The sequence below is a fragment of the Bos javanicus genome, chromosome 19 (assembly GCF_032452875.1).
Source record: "Bos javanicus breed banteng chromosome 19, ARS-OSU_banteng_1.0, whole genome shotgun sequence".
NCBI lineage: Eukaryota > Metazoa > Chordata > Mammalia > Artiodactyla > Bovidae > Bos > Bos javanicus.
This window is the reverse complement of record NC_083886.1, coordinates 30,291,533-30,310,593: the sequence shown is the minus strand read 5'-3', so window position 1 is coordinate 30,310,593 and position 19,061 is coordinate 30,291,533. Positions and strand designations below refer to the sequence as shown.

Genomic DNA, 19,061 nt, shown 5'->3' with positions numbered 1-19,061 from the left:
AACACTGGAGTGGGTTGCCATTTCCTTCTCCAATGCATGAAAGTGAAAGTGAAGTGGCTTAGTCGTGTCCAACTCCTAGCGACCCCATGGACTGCAGCCTACCAGGCTCCTCCGTCCATGGGATTTTCCAGGCAAGAGAACTGGAGTGGGATGCTGTTGCCTTCTCCGACTGGTTTTCCCTACTTTCTTCAATTTAAGTCTGAATTTGGCAATAAGGAGTTCATGATCTGAGCCACAGTCAGCTCCTGGTCTTTTTTCTGCTGACTGTATAGAGCTTCTCCATCTTTGGCTGCAAAGAATATAATCAGTCTTATTTCAGCATTGACCATCTGGTGATGTCCATGTGTAGAGACTTCTCTTGTGTTGTTGGAAGAGGGTGTTTGCTATGACCAGTGCATTCTCTTGACAGAACTCTATTAGCCTTTGCCCTGCTTTATTCCGTACTCCAAGGCCAAATTTGCCTGTTACTCCAGGTGTTTCTTGACTTCCTACTTTTGCATTCCAGTCCCCTGTAATGAAAAGGACATTTTTTTTGGTTGTTAGTTCTAGAAGATCTTGTAGGTCTTCATAGAACCATTCAACTTCAGCTTCTTCAGCATAACTGGTCAGGGCATAGACTTGGATCACCATGATATTGAATGGTTTGCCTTGGAAATGAACAGAGATCATTCTGTCATTTTTGAGATTGCATCCAAGTACTGCATTTTGGACTCTTGTTGACTATGATGGCTACTCCATTTCTTCTAAGGGATTCTTGCCCACAGTAGTAGATAAAATGTTCATCTGAGTTAAATTCACCCATTCTAGTCCATTTTAGTTCACTGATTCCTAAAATGTCAACGTTCACTCTTGCCATCTCCTGTTTGCCTTGATTCATGGACCCAACATTCCAGGTTCCTATATAATATTGCTCTTTACAGCATTGGACTTTACTGCTATCACCAGTCACATCCACAATTGGGTGTTGTTTTTGCTTTGGCTCTGTCTTTTCATTCTTTTTGGAGTTATTTCTCCACTGATCTCCAGTAGCATATTGGGCACCTACCGACCTGGGGAGTTCATCTTTCGGTGTCCTATCTTTTTGCCGTTTCATACTGTTCATGGAGTTCTCAAGGCAAGAATACTGAAGTGGTTTGCCATTTCCTTCTCCAGTGGACCACATTTTGTCAGAACTCTCCACCATGACCCGTTGTCCATCTTGGGTGGCCCTGTATGGCATGGCTCATAATTTCATTGAGTTAGACGAGGCTGTGGTCCATGTGATCAGATTGGTTAGTTTTCTGTTTTTTTGTGGTTTTCAGTTTGTCTGCCATCTGATGGAGGATAAGAGGCTGATGGAAGCTTCCTAATGGGAGAGACTGACTGAGGGGGAAACTGGGTCTTGTTCTGATCGTGGGACCATGCTCAGTAAATCTTTAATCCAATTTTCTGTTGATGGGTGAAGCTGTGTTCCCTCCCTGTTCTTTACCTGGGGCCATACTATGGTGGAGGTTACTGAAGATAATGGCGACCTCCTTCAAAAGGTCCCATGCATGCAGTGCTACACTCAGTGCCCCCAACCCTGCAGCTGGCCGACCCACGCCTCCACCGGAGACTCCTGGGAAAGTCTGGGTCAGTCTCTTGTGGGGTCACTGCTCCTTTCTCCTGGTTCCTGGTGCATACAAGGTTCTGTTTGTGCCCTCCAAGAGTCTATTTCCCTAGTCCTGTGTAAGTTCTGGCAGCTCTATGTTGGGTTTAATGGTGACCTCCTCCAATAGGGCTTATGCCATACCCAGCTCTGCTGCACCCAGAGCCTCTGCCCTGCGGCAGTCCACTGCTGACCTGTACCTCCACAGGAGATACTCAAGCACAGTTCTGTCTCAGTCTCTGTGAGGTCTCTTGAGTTCATTGTTTGCTGTATTCTCCCATGCCTGGAGCAGTGCTGAGCTCTCCAGAAATCTTTGCTGAACGTTTTGTAAATGAATGCATTGGGATGCTTTATCAGCAGTCAGAGAGCACAGTGGTTAGGAGCACAGACAGGCTCCAGCACAGAGGCCAGGCAGCCGGGGTTTGCTGCTGGAGGAGCCCATTGGGCAAGTGGCTCTACCTCCCTGTGCCTGATTTTTCTCAAGTATATGCTGGGGATGGGGACCCAGCTCCCAGTGTTCTTGTGTGGGTGGAGTGAGTTATTACAAAGGAAGAGTGGAGACCGAACCCATCCCATAGTGAGTTACCATTCACCGCGTGTACGCCTTCACTGCCCCTCTTATCATCCTCCCTGCCTGTTCACTGTCATGACTAGAATTACACACTGCAACTTTAGATTACGCTGACATTTCCTTTAAGGAACTTTCAACATGTCTGTCCCTTTATGACTCTGATGCAGGTTCTCCACCTACGATTCTACCTGCCAAATTGCACAAGAGATTGCCGAGAAAATTCAGCAGCGAAATCAGTATGAAAGAAATGGTGAAAATACAACCAAGGTAAGGCCAGGAGAGACTGGGCCCTTCAGAGGATTTGTTTGAGCTGTGAGGTCTGAAAACTCTCCCCTTTCAGAGGCTGTATGTGTAACAACCTGTGTGTGTCAGTCACTCAGTCGTGTCTGACTCTCTGTGACTCCATGCACTGTAGGCCCACCAGACCCCTCTGTCCATGGAATTCTCCAGGCAAGAATATTGGAGTGGGTTGCCATAGGTCAAATGGACATTACAACCAATCCATTCATTGTTAACTTAATCACTGAGACCAAATGAAGCAGGGCATCTCTTTAATTTCTCCTATTTTATCTTAAAAGCTGCTAACAGTTTTATAGTCTAGTTCCAGAGTTGGTACACTGTCCCCCAGGTGGTAAATCTATCAGGCTCTGCAGAACAAGAGGCAAGTTCTCACCTCTTTGAGTAACCATTCTCAACAAAACGATGATAGTCTTTTTTCTTTTTTTACATTTTACGTTTAAACATGATCATCCTTTGCTTTCGGGCTGTAAAAAAGACAGTGGTGGGATTTGGCAAGGTTTTTTTGAGCAAATCCTGAGTCCATGCCAATTCCTTTGATTCTAATCCAGCATCACAGGTTTCTTTGTAACTTCCCCATTCCAAATTAATGTTTTCCTTTTCCTGCAGTGAGAACCCCGGTTTCCACAAGCATTGATATGTTCTTGCTCATTTGGTCTCTCTTAGGAGTGAAAGTCACTCAGTCATGTCCGACTCTTTGTGACCCCATGGACTATATAGTCCATGGAATTCTCCAGGACAAAAACTGGAGTGGGTAGCCTTTCCCTTTTCTGTGGGATCTTCCCAACCTAGGGATCGAACCCAGGTCTCCCACATTGTGAGCAGATTCTTTACCAGCTGAGCCACCAGGGAAGCTCAAGAATACTGGAGTGGGTAGCCTATCCCTTCTCCAGCGGATCTCCCTGACCCAGGGATCAAACCAGAGTCTCCTGCATTGCAGGTGGATTCTTTACCTGCTGAGCTACATGGGAAGCCCGGTCTCTCTTATAGTTTATACAAAAAAGTTTTCAGAATCATTACAGAAGCACCACTACATATGCTAAGTGTAGTTTGAGTCTCTTTATTGTTATTTTTAAAATTTAGAATATCCCACTAAGGATACTAAGGTTATTCTGTTTTAAAGATATGAGAATTGATTATTTTTTTCTGTATCTTATGCTCTTCTCTGTATCTATTGATACTCATTTTCAGGGTTTGCTTTTTTCCCTGCCCTTAAATTTTAAATATGTAAAACATTTATATAGTACAGAAGTCATATTATATATAAAGGTGTACTCAAAGTCTTGTCTCCATTCCACCCTTTTTCTTGCCTTCTTCAACTTCTTCTTAGAGTAATCCTTTCTTTTTTAACTTAATTTCTCATTTATTCTTCCTGTGTTACTTGTGGAAATTAGCATCCGGGTGTGTGTGTGTGTGTGCGTGCGCGCGCGTTACTCTTTTGTCTCTTGCTCTTTTCACCTAACAGCAGTATCATAGAAATGTTAATTCGTTGAGATCTTTTTGGTTGTTCTCAGGACTTTGTAGTGCTCTCTTGTGTGTTGCTGTTTAGCGCTAAATTGTGTCTGATTCCTTTGTTTCCCCATGGACTGCAGCACACCAGGCTCCTCTGTCCATGGGATTTCCCAGGCAAGAATACTAGAGTGGGTTGCCATTTCCTACTCCAGGAGACCTTTCCGACCCAGAGATCTAACCCAAGTCTCCTGCATTGGCAGCAGATTCTTTCCCACTGAACCACCAAGGAAACCCCTATTGTGTGTACTGTAGTTCATTAACCTGTCTCCTAAGAATAGGCATTTAGATCGCTTCCTGTATTTTGCTCTTAAGAATAATGCTGCAATACATAACTTTGTGATTTTTTTTTTTTTTGGAGATTCTTTTAAGAGTGAATTCTCAGAACCAGGGCATTTGTGATTTCTTTTTTTTTTAATCTGTTGCCAAATTACCCTCCACAGGGGTTGTCACCTTTGGCTTCCCAGGTTGGCCAGCAGAGGGTGTTGTCAATTTCCTGAATTTTTTGCCAACCTAGGTGAGATAAAATATTTTAGTGTAATTCTATTTTATTCATTTTTTAAATGGAGGCATAATTGAATTATAATATTATATTGGTTTTAAGTATGCAGCATAGGGATTTGATATTTTTGTACATTATAGTGTGATTACCAGATAAGTCTAGTTACCATCTTACCATATGAAATTATTATATTACTGACTATATTCCCTATGCTGTACATTATGTTCCCTTGACTTCCTTACTTTGTAACTGAAAGTTTGTACCTGTTAATCTCCTTCACCTTCCAGTGTGGTTTTAAATTTGCGTTTTTCATGATATGAAGTGAAGTATGTTTTCACATTCATAAGCACTATATATATATATATATATATATATTCTGTAAATTAATTCCCTATCTTTTGCCCATTTTTTTACATTGGATTATTGTTGTTTTTTTTTTTTTATTTTTAAGAGCTCTTATGTATTAGGGAGATTAGCTCTTTCTGATATATTGTAATTATTTCCTCTCCTTTATCATTTGTTGCTTGACTTTGCCATGGTAGCTTCATCATATGAAAGTTTTAGTTTTTTTTTTTTTTTTTATTAAGTTGACTATCAGTTTTTAATTGCCTCTGCATTTTCACTTATAGCTTTTGCTACTTGTAGGTTATAAAGGAATTTGTTCCTGATTTCTTCTAGCAAATTCATGGTTTCATTTTTTACATTTAGATCCCTGATCCATTCAACCAGTATCATCTTCTGATGATAAACCATTCTGCTAAGTCACTTCAGTCGTGTCTGACTCTGTATGACCCTATGGACTATAGCCCACCAGGTTCCTCTGTCCGTGGGATTCTCCAAGCGTGAATACTGGAGTGGGTTGCCATGCCCTTCTCCAGGGGATCTTCCCAACCCAGGGATCTATTCCGCATCTCTTATGTCTCCTGAATTGGCAGGCGGATTCTTTACCACTAGCACCACCTGGGAAGCCCAATAAATCATTTGACTAAGGGCTGGATGGGAGAAGGCACTGGCATCCCACTCCAGTACTCTTGCCTGGAAAATCCCATGGACAGAGGAGCCTGGTAGGCTGCGGTCCATGGGGTCGCTGAGGGTCGGACACGACTGAGCGACTTCATTTTCACTTTTCACTTTCATGCATTGGAGAAGGAAATGACAACCCACTCTAGTGTTCTTGCCTGGAGAATCCCAGGGACGGGGGAGCCTGCTGCGCTGCCGTCTCTGGGGTCGCACAGAGTCAGACACGACTGAAGCGACTTAGCAGCAGCAGCAGCAAGGGCTAGATGAAGCACAAGCTGGAATCAAGATTGCCGGGAGAAATATCAAATATCAATAACCTCAGATACACAGGTGACACCACCCTTATGGCAGAAAGCAAAAAAGAACTAAAGAGTCTCATGATGAAATTGAAAGAAGAGAGTGAATAAGTTGGCTTGAAACTCAACATTCATAAAACTAAGATCATGGCATTTGGTCCCATCACTTCATGGCAAATAGATGGGCAAATGGAAACTGTGAGAGACTTTATTTTTTTGGGCTCCAGAATCACTGCAGATGGTGATTGCAGCCATCAAATTAAAAGACACTTGCTCCTTGGAAGGAAAGTTATGACCAATCTGGATAGCATATTGAAAAGCAGAGACATTACTTTGCCAACAAAGGTCCGTCTAGTCAAAGCTGTGGTTTTTCCAGTGGTCATGTATGAATGTGAGAGTTGGACTATAAAGAAAACGGAGTGCCAAAGAATTGATGCTTTTGAACTGTGGTGTTGGAGAAGACTCTTGAGAGTCCCTTGGACTGCAAGGAGATCCAACCAGTCAATCCTAAAGGATATCAGTCCTGAATTCATTGGAAGAACTGATGTTGAAGCTGAAACTCCAATACTTTGGCCACCTGATGCAAAGAATAGACTCATTGGAAAAGACCCTGATGCTGGGAAAGATTGAAGGCGGGAGGAGAAGGGGACAACAGAGGATGAAATGGTTGGATGGCATCACTGACTCAATGGACATGAGTTTGAGTAGGATCTGGGAGTTGGTGATGGACAGGGAAGCCTGGTGTGCTGCAGTCCATGAGGTCGCAAAGAGTCAGACATGACTGAGCGACTGAACTGAATTATAAAAATGAGTTTTCCATGTGGCTGAATATTGCCCAGGTTAGATTAAATTCCTCAATATAGGCTTTCTGGATTTAGGTTATATAAAATTTTAAGCATTTTAAAAATGTCTCAGATACACATGTCTATACCAATTCTGATAAACTTTAAAAAAAATCTTTCTCTGTTAAGTATACAATAGTTTAATATACATTTTAAAAGTTACTTATGCCATTGAGCATCTTTTCATATATTTTTTGGATGTTTGTATTTCTTCCTTTATGAATTGCCTGTTACATTCCTATACATGTTCTTAACCTAGCTTATTATTTCTTAATTTCCAAGTGTTTCTTACCTATTTGTTAACTAAGCTTGGATTAAGCTTTGATTTGGCACATTTGATACAAATATTTTTTCTATTAATTTGGATTTTGATTTTATAAATGACTTTTTAAAAAATATACATACTTGTTTTTAAATTTTACTTGAAATTATCACTGTTTTTATTCATGGCCTTTTCTTATAGGAGAAGGGGAGTAATAGTTAGAAAGACTTTTCATACTCAGGGATTATATTAACAGAAATACTTTGTCTAATTACCTAAATTTTCTTTAAACTTTCCTCCTCTTTTTTTTTTTTAAATATTTTTTAGAACACAGAAATCTTTACAATATTTGAAATTTGTTTTGTGTATTATAATTTTTTCCCATTTGCTTAATTATTAATCCCCACCGAAGTATGAAATATTTCCTATTTCATTCACTGAATTTTTTCACAGCTGCACTGTTTATGGACATTCTGTTCTTTTGCACTAATGAAGCCATTGGTAACTGCTAGCATCACACTCTTGTAGTTTTTTTAATAAAGATGTAACATCTGATTGTTTAAGGCCACCTTTGTAACACATATCCTTGATTTTTCTATGCTGCTGCTGCTGCTGCTGCTAAGTCGCTTCAGTCGTGTCCGACTCTGTGCGACCCCATAGATGGCAGCCCACCAGGCTTCCCCGTCCCTGGGATTCTCCAGGCAAGAACACTGGAGTGGGTTGCCATTTCCTTCTCCAGTGCATGAAAGTGAAAAGTGAAAGTGAAGTCACTCAGTTGTGTCTGACTCTTAGCGACCCCATGGACTGGAGCCTACCAGGCTCCTCCATCCATGGGATTTTCCAGGCAGGAGTACTGGAGTGGGGTGCCATTGCCTTGTCCGGATCTTTCTATATTTCCCTTCATTTATCCTCCTCTAACAGCAGTTTTGCATAGCTTTACGTAGTTTACTTGGAGAGGGGGGGTGCTGTGCTAGGTCTTCATTGCTACACAGGCTTTTCTCTAGTTGTGAAGAGTGGGGGCTACTCTCTAGTTTTGGCAGGTGGGCATCTCATTTCAGTGGCTTCTCTTGTTGTGGGGCACAGGCTCTAGGGCGCTCTAGGAGTTGCAGCTCCCAGGCTCTAGAGCACAGGCTCAACAGTTGCGGTGCACAGGCTTTGTTGTTCGATGTACGGCATGTGGGATCGGCCCGGATCAGGAATCAAACCCGTGTCTCCTGCACTGGCAGACAGACTTCACCACTGAGCCACCAGGGAAGCCCTGCATAGCTTTATTAAAAAGAATTTTGTGCTGTGCCTCATTTACCACCTCCTCTCAGAGAAGGCAATGGCAACCCACTCCATTACTCTTGCCTGGAAAATTCCATGGACGAAGGAGCCTGGTAGGCTGCAGTCCGTGGGGTCACTAAGAGTCGGACACAACTGAGCGACTTCACTTTGACTTTTCCCTTTCATGCATTGGAGAAGGAAATGGCAACCCACTCCAGTGTTCTTGCCTTGAGAATCCCAGGGATGGGGGAGCCTGGTGGGCTGCTGTCTATGGGGTCGCAAAGAGTTGGACACGACTGAAGTGACTTAGCAGCAGCAGCAGCAGCTCTAATAAAAGCACTGCACACGGGATTTTGGATTGATGTGTAGTATATTTATAGATTAAATTGGGGAGCATTTACATTTTTGCAGTATTGATTCTTTCCCTTCACTCATTCCTTCAGCAGTATTTCCTGCAATTACTATAGGCCAGACACTGTGCTAGATATGTTTCAGATTTTGTTGATATTGTTAATGATGTTTAAAAATAATTTTTAGAAGAGTTCTTCCTACCTGAATTTAGGAATGCCCTGGATTTTTTCATTTTGTGATTGATCACCACCATGAATTCTTTACCTTTTTCTATTCGTTGTTCAGTTGATCCTCTTAACTTTGCCAAATAGACTATTTTTAACCTGCAAATAATGATAATTTCATTTCCTTCTTTCCAGCCCTTATGTATTTCTTTTAACTTGTCGTATTGCATTGGTTAGAACTCTAGACCAAAGTTAAATAATATTGCCGTTAAGGCCAGCACTGACCCATTCTGAGTTTTCTTTCCTTGTTTTTGTCATGTTTTTAATTAATTTCCCCTGTGTTGTATTAATCATATGTTTATTCTATTTTTAGTTGTTAATACCACTCATAACTTTAGTTATTAATACTATTAGCTGTATTATTAGATCTTCTAACATCAAAGTATTTTTAAATTGCTCAGATAAATTCTGCTTGGTGATGGCATGCTGTCATTTTTAATGTAATTCTGAATTTGCTTTGCTAATATTTTTTAAAGGCTTTACATTTATAATCCTTGGGGGAGATTGGCAAGTGGCTTATTTTTTTTCTCTTATCTCCTGTCAGTGTTCGTTACCAATGTTGTGTTAGCCTAAAGTATGAATTAGGCTTTCATCCTTTTCTGTGCTTTGGAAAGCTTCTGTTAAATTCTCATAACAGAATTTTTTTTCCTGAAAATAATAGTTTTCTTATAAAATATTAAGAAATCCTGCTACTTAGAGATAACCACCCTTGATGTTTTGATGTCTTTAGTTCCTGGGTTGTTTTTTTTCTCTCTGTGAGTGACATTGCATTTTATGACTTGATTTCTTTTTCTTTTAATAAATTACGATGGATATCTTTCTGTGTTAACAAATTTAGATGTCATTCATACTTTTTAATGACTACATTCTTTTTCATCTGTTAAATGCTTTTGATCTTTAATTTTTTAGACTCTTAGACCTGGTGTGTGTGTGTGTGTGTGTGTTCATTATTCTTTTGTTTGTCTGTTTTGCTCTTTATTTCTTGAATGAGGAAAGATCTGCCTTCCTTGGTGTTTCCCCATAGACGTTGTGGGTGGTTTTTCTGTGGTTCCCAGAGGTATTAGAACAGTTACGGTTAGGTTTTTCTTGGCTGCTGACACCTTTGAGGGTTGCTTGATGCATGTCGTGCTTGGCCAGCCTCTGCTGTTCTGCTGTGTTTTCCTTGTGTGACCCCCACTAATCTAAGGAGAGAGCCCCTGCCTCACTGCAGTTGTATAAGCGTTCCTTTTAACAAGGTAGCAAATGAAACTTGGGACAGTCTTGTCTTTCTAAACATACCTCCAATTATATCCATGGTTGACTGTGTTTATTTTACAGGGTTGATTTTATTTTTCATATTTTTAAATTCCTGAGAGGCTCTCTACCATCCTTTAAGGCAGCACTTAGAGTCACAAATAAAACTTGACTCTGGGTTTGTAAATTAGAGAAAATTTACACACTCCTGGAAAAAAGAGTCATATGTGGTTAACATTCCTCTTTAAAGAAAGGCCACGCTGCTATAAAACTTTGAATGGGTTGTAAGGATACCAGTGTGTTTAGGGAAGACTGTCCAGGATGGCCATGGGACTTGACATCTTGCTCTTTGCAGTGTGGGTGAGGGAACTGTGGGGTTTTTGCTGGTGAACAAAGATGAGGTACATGCAATTTCCTATGTGGCTCCTGATAGACAAATAGGATCAGAAGGTAGATGTTCAAGGGCCAGAATTCAGCTGACTGTGAGAGCAAAGTCAGGGTTCATAGATGGACCGACCGACTTACCACCTGGTCAGGTATTAGGATTGGGTATAAGTGTTAGATGGGTGGCTGGCCCAGGCAACCATTAAGATTCCATACAATCTTGAGGTTATCATTGGGAGGCTTGATGTCTCTTCCAGTCTTCCCCTGATGGAATCAGTTTGTAAAGCAGCATTTACATGATATTTTTAGGAGATTCCACACCTCTGGACTAGCATACTTAGGCTGTGTTCTTTTCTTTTCAGCTTACCGTGACAATCAGAGCTTTGTTGCAGAAACTGAAGGAAAAGATCGCCCTTTTGAAGGACTTATTGCTAAGAGCTGTGGCAACACATCAGATGTATCCATGTAAACATTTCCACCTCTTGCTAGAGTGGGAGGACAAGCAGTCTTATTTTAAGAAAGGAAGGAATCTGGGCCACCCAGATTTTTTCCACAGCTTGAGGAAGACCTGGTTTCCAAAATATTGCCTATAATCTCGATTTCTATTTTAAGGGTCCGTTATATGTTTTACAGTGAATATGCTGGCGAAGCAAGACGCACAGCAAGAGCTTACTTAGTTGGGTGTAACCTTGACCGTGCAGGCAGCTCATGTTTTCTGTTAGCGCTGTGTTTACACCGAGCCCCGCGTTGCTACCTGTCTAGACTGCAGTGAAAGCAGTCCAGCAGCAGAACTTCGATGATGCTCTTGAGCCATGATTCTGCTCAATGCAGTTCCCAGAGTTTTGAACAATTCCTTTTCTCTTCCAAGAGACCCGTACCAGTAGAAACCGTACTTTTTTCCTCCCCGATTATGTAGGTTATTGAGATGTGACTTCTTCACCTTATGGTTCTTGAAGTGACAGTACCCCGGGTTTGGGAGGTTTTTTAGGTGGGGTATAAAAGCATCTGCCTCCAATGCGGGAGACCTGGATTCGATCCCTGGGTTGGGAAGATCCCCTGGAGAAGGAAATGGTAACCCACTCCAGTATTCTTGCCTGGGGAATCCCATGGACGGAGAAGCCTGGTAGGCTACAGTCCATGGGGTCGCAAAGAGTTGGACACGACTGAGCGACTTCACTCACTCACTTCACTCATAGGAGGCACCTGTGTGAAGTCAGTTGTGACATCACCTCTACTTCCTACCAACGATGTCAACTATTAAAATCTTTTTTTTTTTAAGAAATTCATGATCTGATCAATTTGGGAAAATATATGTGATCTGTTATATAAAACTAATCCCTTAAATCTGAGTTTACAACTGACCTCAAACTGGGCCTCTCTTACCATCCCTTTCCTTTATCCATGGTTCATACCAAAAACCCAGACTTTGGTATCTCAGGAAATGGATTGTTACTGCCGAATTTTAAGCATGGTGAAAATGTAGCTTTTTAGATAAAACAATAGAAGATGTTGTGAAAATGTATTTTCTCCAAGTATCATCCTTATATGTCACCAGAGAGGTTGGTTTAGATAGTTGCATGATTTCTAGTATTCAGTTATTTACCCAGTAAGTTTCAAATAAAAGTTTAATTTCAGTGAACAATTGAGGCCTTATTTTTAACACAATTAGGGCATTCTGATATGTTCAGTTTGTAACTTTACCCTCCGTCTGGTATGGTTTGTTACTGCCCAATTAGTTTATTATGTAAGGAATTTTTATTTTATCAAAATCCACAAGTTTTAATATATTGACCTCAAGTTAGCAGAGCTGTTTTCTCTACCGAGTGCTTGGAAGTCTGCACATGGGCTCGAGGTGTGCAAACTCATTTTAGTATTACCTAAATTGTATATTACAAACATAGCTAAATATTGTTTCCTGATTTAATATTAATAACTGTATTTGCTAATAGGTAACTGATTATTACTCATCTTATAATGTGTGCGTGTGTGCTAAGTCGCTTCAGTTGTGTCCAAATCTGTGCAACCCTGTGAACTGTAGCTCACCAGGCTCCTCTGTCTATGGGAATTCTCCAGGCAAGAATACTGGAGTGGGTTGCCATGCTCTCCTCCAGGGGATCTTCCAACTCAGGGATCGAACCTGTGTCTCTGATATCTCTTGGATTGCAGGTAGATTCTTTACCACTAGTGCCACCTGGGAAACCCCCAGACATAGCACATCTTATAATATTTATGTGCTAAACCTATGGTGCAAGAAGATATAAATTAATAACTTTTAATATTTTTTTATTTATTTATTTTTTTTATTTTATTTTATTTATTTTTTTATTTATTATTTTATTAATAATTTCTGCTAGTTATTAATTATAAGGCGTACCAAGCATGGTGCAATAATAATTGACTTTGTTCTTCTAAATGCTTGCAGTCTAACCACATTTTGAAATCTTGTGGCATCTGGTTTCGTGGCGATCTCAGAGTTTGCTGAATTAAGCACCAGACATTTAAAAACACCAAACCAAAAAAAAATAAATAAAATAAAAAAAAAATAAAAACACCAAACCGAGTTATTAAATATATTATGAAAGTATTTAAGGACCATCATGTGAATAATTTAGACTTTCCTAGGAGAAATCAAGCACTCAACTGGAATATAACAATTTTCTTGAAGATTCTGTTTTGTTTTTAAATAAAATAATAGAGCCTCTTTCTACTGGAACGGCAACCACAGCTAGGGATGGAATTTAGAGAATCGCCCTATGGGAAAGTGAAAGTGTTAGTCACTCAGTCCTGTCCCACTCTTAGCGACCCCATGGACTGTAGTCCGCCAGGCTAATCTGCCCATGGAATTCTCCAGGCAAGAATACTAGAGTAGGTTGCTGTTTCCTTCTCCAGGGGACCTTTCCAACCCGCATCTCCTGCACTGCAGGCAGAGTCTTTACTATCTGAGCCACCAGGGGGCGCTCATTAACCTCTGGATTTTTCAGGGAGACGGTTTCTTAGAACGGGAAGAAGGAGGTAGCTTCTGTATTACTCAGGCCTCTATTTAATTAGTCTTGTTTCTTACATCTTCCCTCTCCCTGACCTTCCTCTTCCCAAACATTTAAGATAATTCTGTGGCGGTTATCTGAGATAATTCTAGGGCAGTTATCATCCAGATTTAAGATGTATCATATAGCAACTTGTCAGGCCTGGTAGGCTCGTATTATTAGACTGTTTGGGTGGGTTCTTTCCCTTCTTTACAAAAAAGGTACTGAGGCCAAGGCCAGCTTGTGCCTCAAGTCACTAATGTAAATTAATAACTTTTACTTTCAGCATTCCAGCAGAGGAATTTTCTTCACACCCAGGAGAAGAATCTTTAAGAGCTTAAGTAACTTGCCTAAGTCCCCGCCGCTGAGAAATGGAAAGCCAAGATTCCAATGCAGGGCTGTCTGGACCCAAAGCCAGTTGTTTAAAAGCTGAATTCTACTTTAGTGATAGAATACAGTCCACCGTCACATGACCTGTCTTCAGCGAGAATTCCCTATTACTTGGCGTGTTGCTGTAATGCCAAGACAAATCTTGTTTATAATGCAAATCCTCAAGACCCTTCTTAATCATCAGAAAGATTAAACAGTCTTCACTGTGGTTTATTAGGTATACTTTATGATGTTGTAATTCTTAGAAAAATGTGTGTCCATAAATCGCCAAGAGAGTGACTTTTTAATCCTTTTTCTTGAGGCATAATTAATGTGGGGTGACTTTTTTAATGTGAATATTTGGAAACCACATTTCCTTACTGTGTCGGGCAGTCGAGAGTTTCTGGTACCTGACTTAAGAAATTTATGCCTCTCTGCATTCGTGAAGTTTTCCAAGGAACACTAGGAGTTGCCAGAAAGATAAGTCCTATGAAAATGCCTTCCAAACAATTAAATTCTGGGATGTTAGGCATAAGATGTTACTGCTCTTTCCTGAAAAAGTATTTTTCTCTGGCAAGAATAAATGTGAAATTAAAATGAAAGTGGCGTGCTTTCGAATCGGTTAGCTTGCAATTCATAATCCAAAGTCCTGCAGCCAGAGTGAAAATTGCTGAAAAGCATTAACTTCTATTCACAGTGCTTCTTGGAGACAGTGATTATAATGGTCTCACCAGTTGAGAAAAGCTATGTGCAACAGGAGGTCGCATAGGAAATTTCAGGTAGCACTAAGGTTATTCTTAGAATTAGTTTTACATGAAGCTTGTCTTTTTGTTGGGTTTTTCAAAGGCAGCACTTTTAGTACTTTGAAAAGAATTTTTGAAAATCACTTTACAAAGGACTTCAGTATCAAAAGCTATTTTGGTCTCTTGTGAGAAGTCCTAGAGAACTAATTTTTAAGAATCGATAAATAAGGGGACTTTCCTGGCAGTCCAGTGGTAAAGATTTTGTCTTCTAATAGTGGGGATGCAGGTTCAAACCCTAAGATCCCACATGCCTTGCAGCCAATAAAGGCAAAAAGATGGTCCACATAGAAAAAATAATCTTAAAAACAAAAAAAAAAGGATACATAACCCTGTTCCACTTTGTTTTTTGGGGGAAGAAAGATGAGTAGACAGGTAGCTGGCTGGAGAGATCCCCGTGTAACAAACCTGGATACATGGATACATGTATGTGTGGAGGAGCTCAGTGGATAGGTGTTAAGAATAGCCCCTGGGTGCCCCAGTAGTGGGGACGTGGTTCTAAAACACTGCACCTGGCCATGACAGTTTTCACTGGTGTCTGCTATTGTGAGAAAACTAAGGACAAGGTCATTTTTATTTCAGTAGGAATTTTCTGATTTATAGTCTGTGTCATGGTTCTCTCTGGTTTCGAGTGTTAACATCTTGCTTTTTCGCCATGGTAGTAAAAGCAGATGAGCGTTTTGTCTGTTGTGGTTTTTGGAATGTCCACATAGATGGCAACGTGTATAATTGGTCTATATAAATCCCCCCTCCCCACACCCACAGTTTGTTTGGAAATACTCTGCTCCATGAAACCCCTAAGTCTGGGCACTGTTGGAACACTGTGAACAACACTGGCTTGGTGGCAAACAACTGAGATAGAAGACCAGCTCCACCACTGCCTCAAGGCCAGAGAGCAACGTGGCCTTTCTTGACCTCAGTTTTATCTACAGAGTAGGAATAATCAGACTTGCTTTGCAGGCTGTTGTGAAAGTTGAAGAAAATGCTATATTTAAAGCATCTCACAGGACAAGTTCCCCCATAGTCATTGGTGTTGAATAAAAGTTTTCAACTCTTCGAGGGCAAGTTACTTAACTTCATTGTGCCTTGTTTTCTTAATTTGTGAGAAAAGGATAAAGTACATCCAGCTTATAGCATTGTTGGGAGGATTAATTATATGCATAGAAGGTGCTTTGCATAAAGCAAGCCCTCCTCGAGGATTACCTGCTGCTTACCATTTTATCACTGTTAAAATTACAGCTAATGTGGAGGATTTACAGGTACCCTTTTATGGAGTTTATAACACATAAGGAGGGTACATCCAGGCATGGAGATAATGATAGTATTAAAATACTACTTGCAAAATGGGATCAGTGCTTTGAGGAAGGTTGGCACCTGGGGCTGGTCGGTAATAGACACTCAGTAGAGTTTGTTAACTTTGGAGGATCTTCCTGTCCCAGGGATTGAACTCAGGTCTCCTACATTACGGGCAGATTCCTTACCATCTGAGCCACCAGGGACTCCCCCTAAAAGCAAATAATAAATAAAAATGAAAGAGTTGAAGTGCTATGTGAGCCAGAAAAATCTCTGGCCTCTGGGACCTTAAACTGTCTCTGTGCAATTCTTCTTGTGGTTCTGGAAGTAATTATCCTTCTCCACAGCAATTAATTTGCACGGAAGACTTACTTAAATTCTTATGCCTTCTACCAATAAGGAGAAACTCCAGGAGCTGGAAGTGGGGGAGGGAATGGGGTGTTCCCTGGGTTCAGCCCCATCTTCACCCCTCTCCATCCTAGATTGGAAGTGCTTCCCAGGTTATAGCAGAGAAGCTGGACTCTGAAGTACAGTGATGCAAAATCAGGATCTAGTTTTATTTGCAACCTTGCATGAACTGGTTATAATTACATGTAAATTCAGTCTGGCCAAAGACAGAGTACTATGGTGGTTAGATCTTCTGTTTCCCTGTCTGTTCTCTGATCTTCCTCCTTGGTTATTCACCAAGTTGATGGAAGAGAAGGTCCCAGCACTGGCCTCATGACCATCTGCCCTGTTTTCTGCTTATCCTTCCTTACCCTGTACTCGGTCCCCCCAGCTACTATGAGCCCACATCCATGGAGTGTCATTACCTTCTAGGTGGTTCTCTGACCTCTTGTTAGCAGCAACTTCTATTATAGTAAGTGTGCCATGCAGAAGGGCTATGCATCTTTTTATTCTCTTCAGCTCCCTCTATCCCCCATTTCCTTATGCTCTGTTCACTCAATAGATTAAAATAAAAACAAAACCAGGAGGTAGAGTGAGTGTTCCTGATTGGTTACTTTTCCAGGTGTTCCAGATTTACAGGGGATCTCTGGAATATTCTGAATTAATATTATCAGTATTGTTATTAACAGGATGCTAAGAAATGGCAAAGTTAAGTGAGCAGTACTGGGGGCCTCAGGGTAGAGAAGCCGCACTCGAGGTGGCGAAAAAGAGCTGGGCTCTCACCCACTGTTGCCATGGTTTCCGGTCTGGTGAACAGGAGATTCGACTTACCTGTCCCAGCATCAACTGTCTGTGATTCTGTTCTCCAGTTACCCCTCCTCTTCAAAACATAATCACCAAGTTTTACTGCTCTTAGAATTGATGTCCTTTGTTGGTTAATAGTTTAAATTCAGTGTCTGCTAAATTTTAAAACTTGCCTTTACTTTTTCTATAAAAAGTACTTTCCACCTGTCAATTTCCTTTTTTTTCAGTATCATTTGGCTCTGTTGGATCTTAGTTGGGGTCCATGGGCTCAGCACACAGGCTTCGGTAGTTTCAGCATGTGGGATCTTAATTCCCCAACCAGGGCTCAAACCTGAATCCCTTGCATTGCGAGGCAGATTCTCAGCCACAGGAATCACGAGAGAAGTCCCTCTACCCCTACATTTTCTGTTGTTAATTGTTTACTCTTCTCTCACTTCCGCATCCCCATCCTGTTCTAGCTCATTCTTCCACAGTTAACAGTGTTGGTGGTTGGTTCCTATTATCACAGACTTTTCTAGGCATGAACAGATATGTGTACATGTAAGTATAAAATGCTTTTGACTACAGAAGGATCATATGTTTCGTTCTGAAACTTTTTGTTAGCATTTAATAGAGTCAAACAGTCCAAAACAATACCCAGTAGATAGAAAGTCTCCCTTACACCCTGAGTCCCCGGTTCCCTTTCCTTAGAGGCAATTGTTTCTATATCCTTTGAGAAATTTTCTGTGTATATACCAACATATGTATTTAATGCACGCAGTGGGAGCATACTATTCACTATTTAGCTCTTTGCGGTTTTTTGTTTTTGTTTAACACTTTATTTTGGAGATTGTTCCATATCAAATAATTTATGTAGCACTTAGTAAGTGCTCGTAAATGTTAATTTTCATTATCATTGATACATACAGGGCTTTCCTATTCTCTCTGTTTTGGGGGAAGGGGGCTACAAAACATGCCATTGCCGAGGTGTGCTATTTCCTTATTGACAAACCTTAGAATGTTTCCAGTATTTGGCTGTTATAAATAATGCTGCACTGAACATCTTTTTTTTTTGGCTGCACTAAGTGGTGGCTTGTGGGATCTTAGTTCCCCAACCAGGGATTGAACCCAGACCTTGGGCACTGAAAGTGCGGAGGCCTAGCCACTGGACCACTAGGGAATTCCCTGCTCCTGCATCTTTGTATAGTCTTGTGGATGTATCTGTAGGAGAAATTCCTGTTAAAAGAATGTGCCTTTTAAATTCTGTTGGGTATGTAGAAGGCAGTCGGGCAACTGGTTGAACCCGTCTCCATTCCCACCTAGGATGTCTGAGAGCGCTTGGTTCCTCAGCCCTGTCCAGAGCCTTCTGTCACGGTTTCTTATCTGGCTGGCAAAAACGACAGTATGTTTCAATTTGTATTTCTTTCACTAATGTAAAGCTGCATTTTTTTTCAGTTTATTAGCATAATTCTTGTTTTTTTCCCAATGCCCTGTTATATCCTTTGCCGTTTTAAAATTTGTCACTGTTAATTTGCCACTTGTACTTTTATTTTGCAGATAGTTACAATTTTTATCCAGATTTATAGTTTCCTTCATGACCTCTGGGTTGACATTCTCGACTAGGAAGATTTTCCTTACTCTAGAGTATTAGAAAGTTCTCCAAAGGCGTTTTCTAATGATACTTCTGTAATTTTATTTCTTATGTTTAAACCCCTGAGCCAGTCAGATCTGTAATCTGCTTAATTGTAATATTGGATTATCGTTGAGTTTATGCTCACTTGGAGGATTGGATAACTGAAATCCCAGCAAAACCACAGGTTGCCAGAGTAGGTTGAGCATAGAATGGAAGACAAGGCTAATCAGCACTGTGATATAATTAGTAATTTCCACAATTAAAATTCCTGTTTTGTCCTGTATAATTTATGTCATAGCTCCTGTCCCTTCTCCTCCCCACCCCTCCTTCCATTCTCACGGGCCACTTCTGCTTTATTGACAATTTACCACTGATTTGAAGCACACTGT

At 40.8% G+C, this 19,061-nt stretch overlaps 1 protein-coding gene across 10 annotated transcripts in view; it reads left to right on the top strand.

Moving 5' to 3' along the window:
* STX8 (syntaxin 8) overlaps positions 1 to 19,061 on the top strand; it is a 206,833-nt gene that overhangs the window by 7,684 nt on the left and 180,088 nt on the right. For 5 of the 10 annotated variants that reach the window (XM_061391045.1, XM_061391048.1, XM_061391047.1 and 2 more), the window contains exons 2-3: positions 2,366 to 2,465; positions 10,747 to 10,841. The exons of 1 other annotated variant lie outside the window; for it this stretch is intronic. In XM_061391045.1, the coding sequence (XP_061247029.1) occupies positions 2,366 to 2,465; positions 10,747 to 10,841 (195 nt within the window). The remainder of the gene's footprint in view (positions 1 to 2,365; positions 2,466 to 10,746; positions 10,842 to 19,061) is intronic. 4 more of the 10 variants (XM_061391050.1, XM_061391051.1, XM_061391053.1 and 1 more) reach the window with 1 other exon arrangement.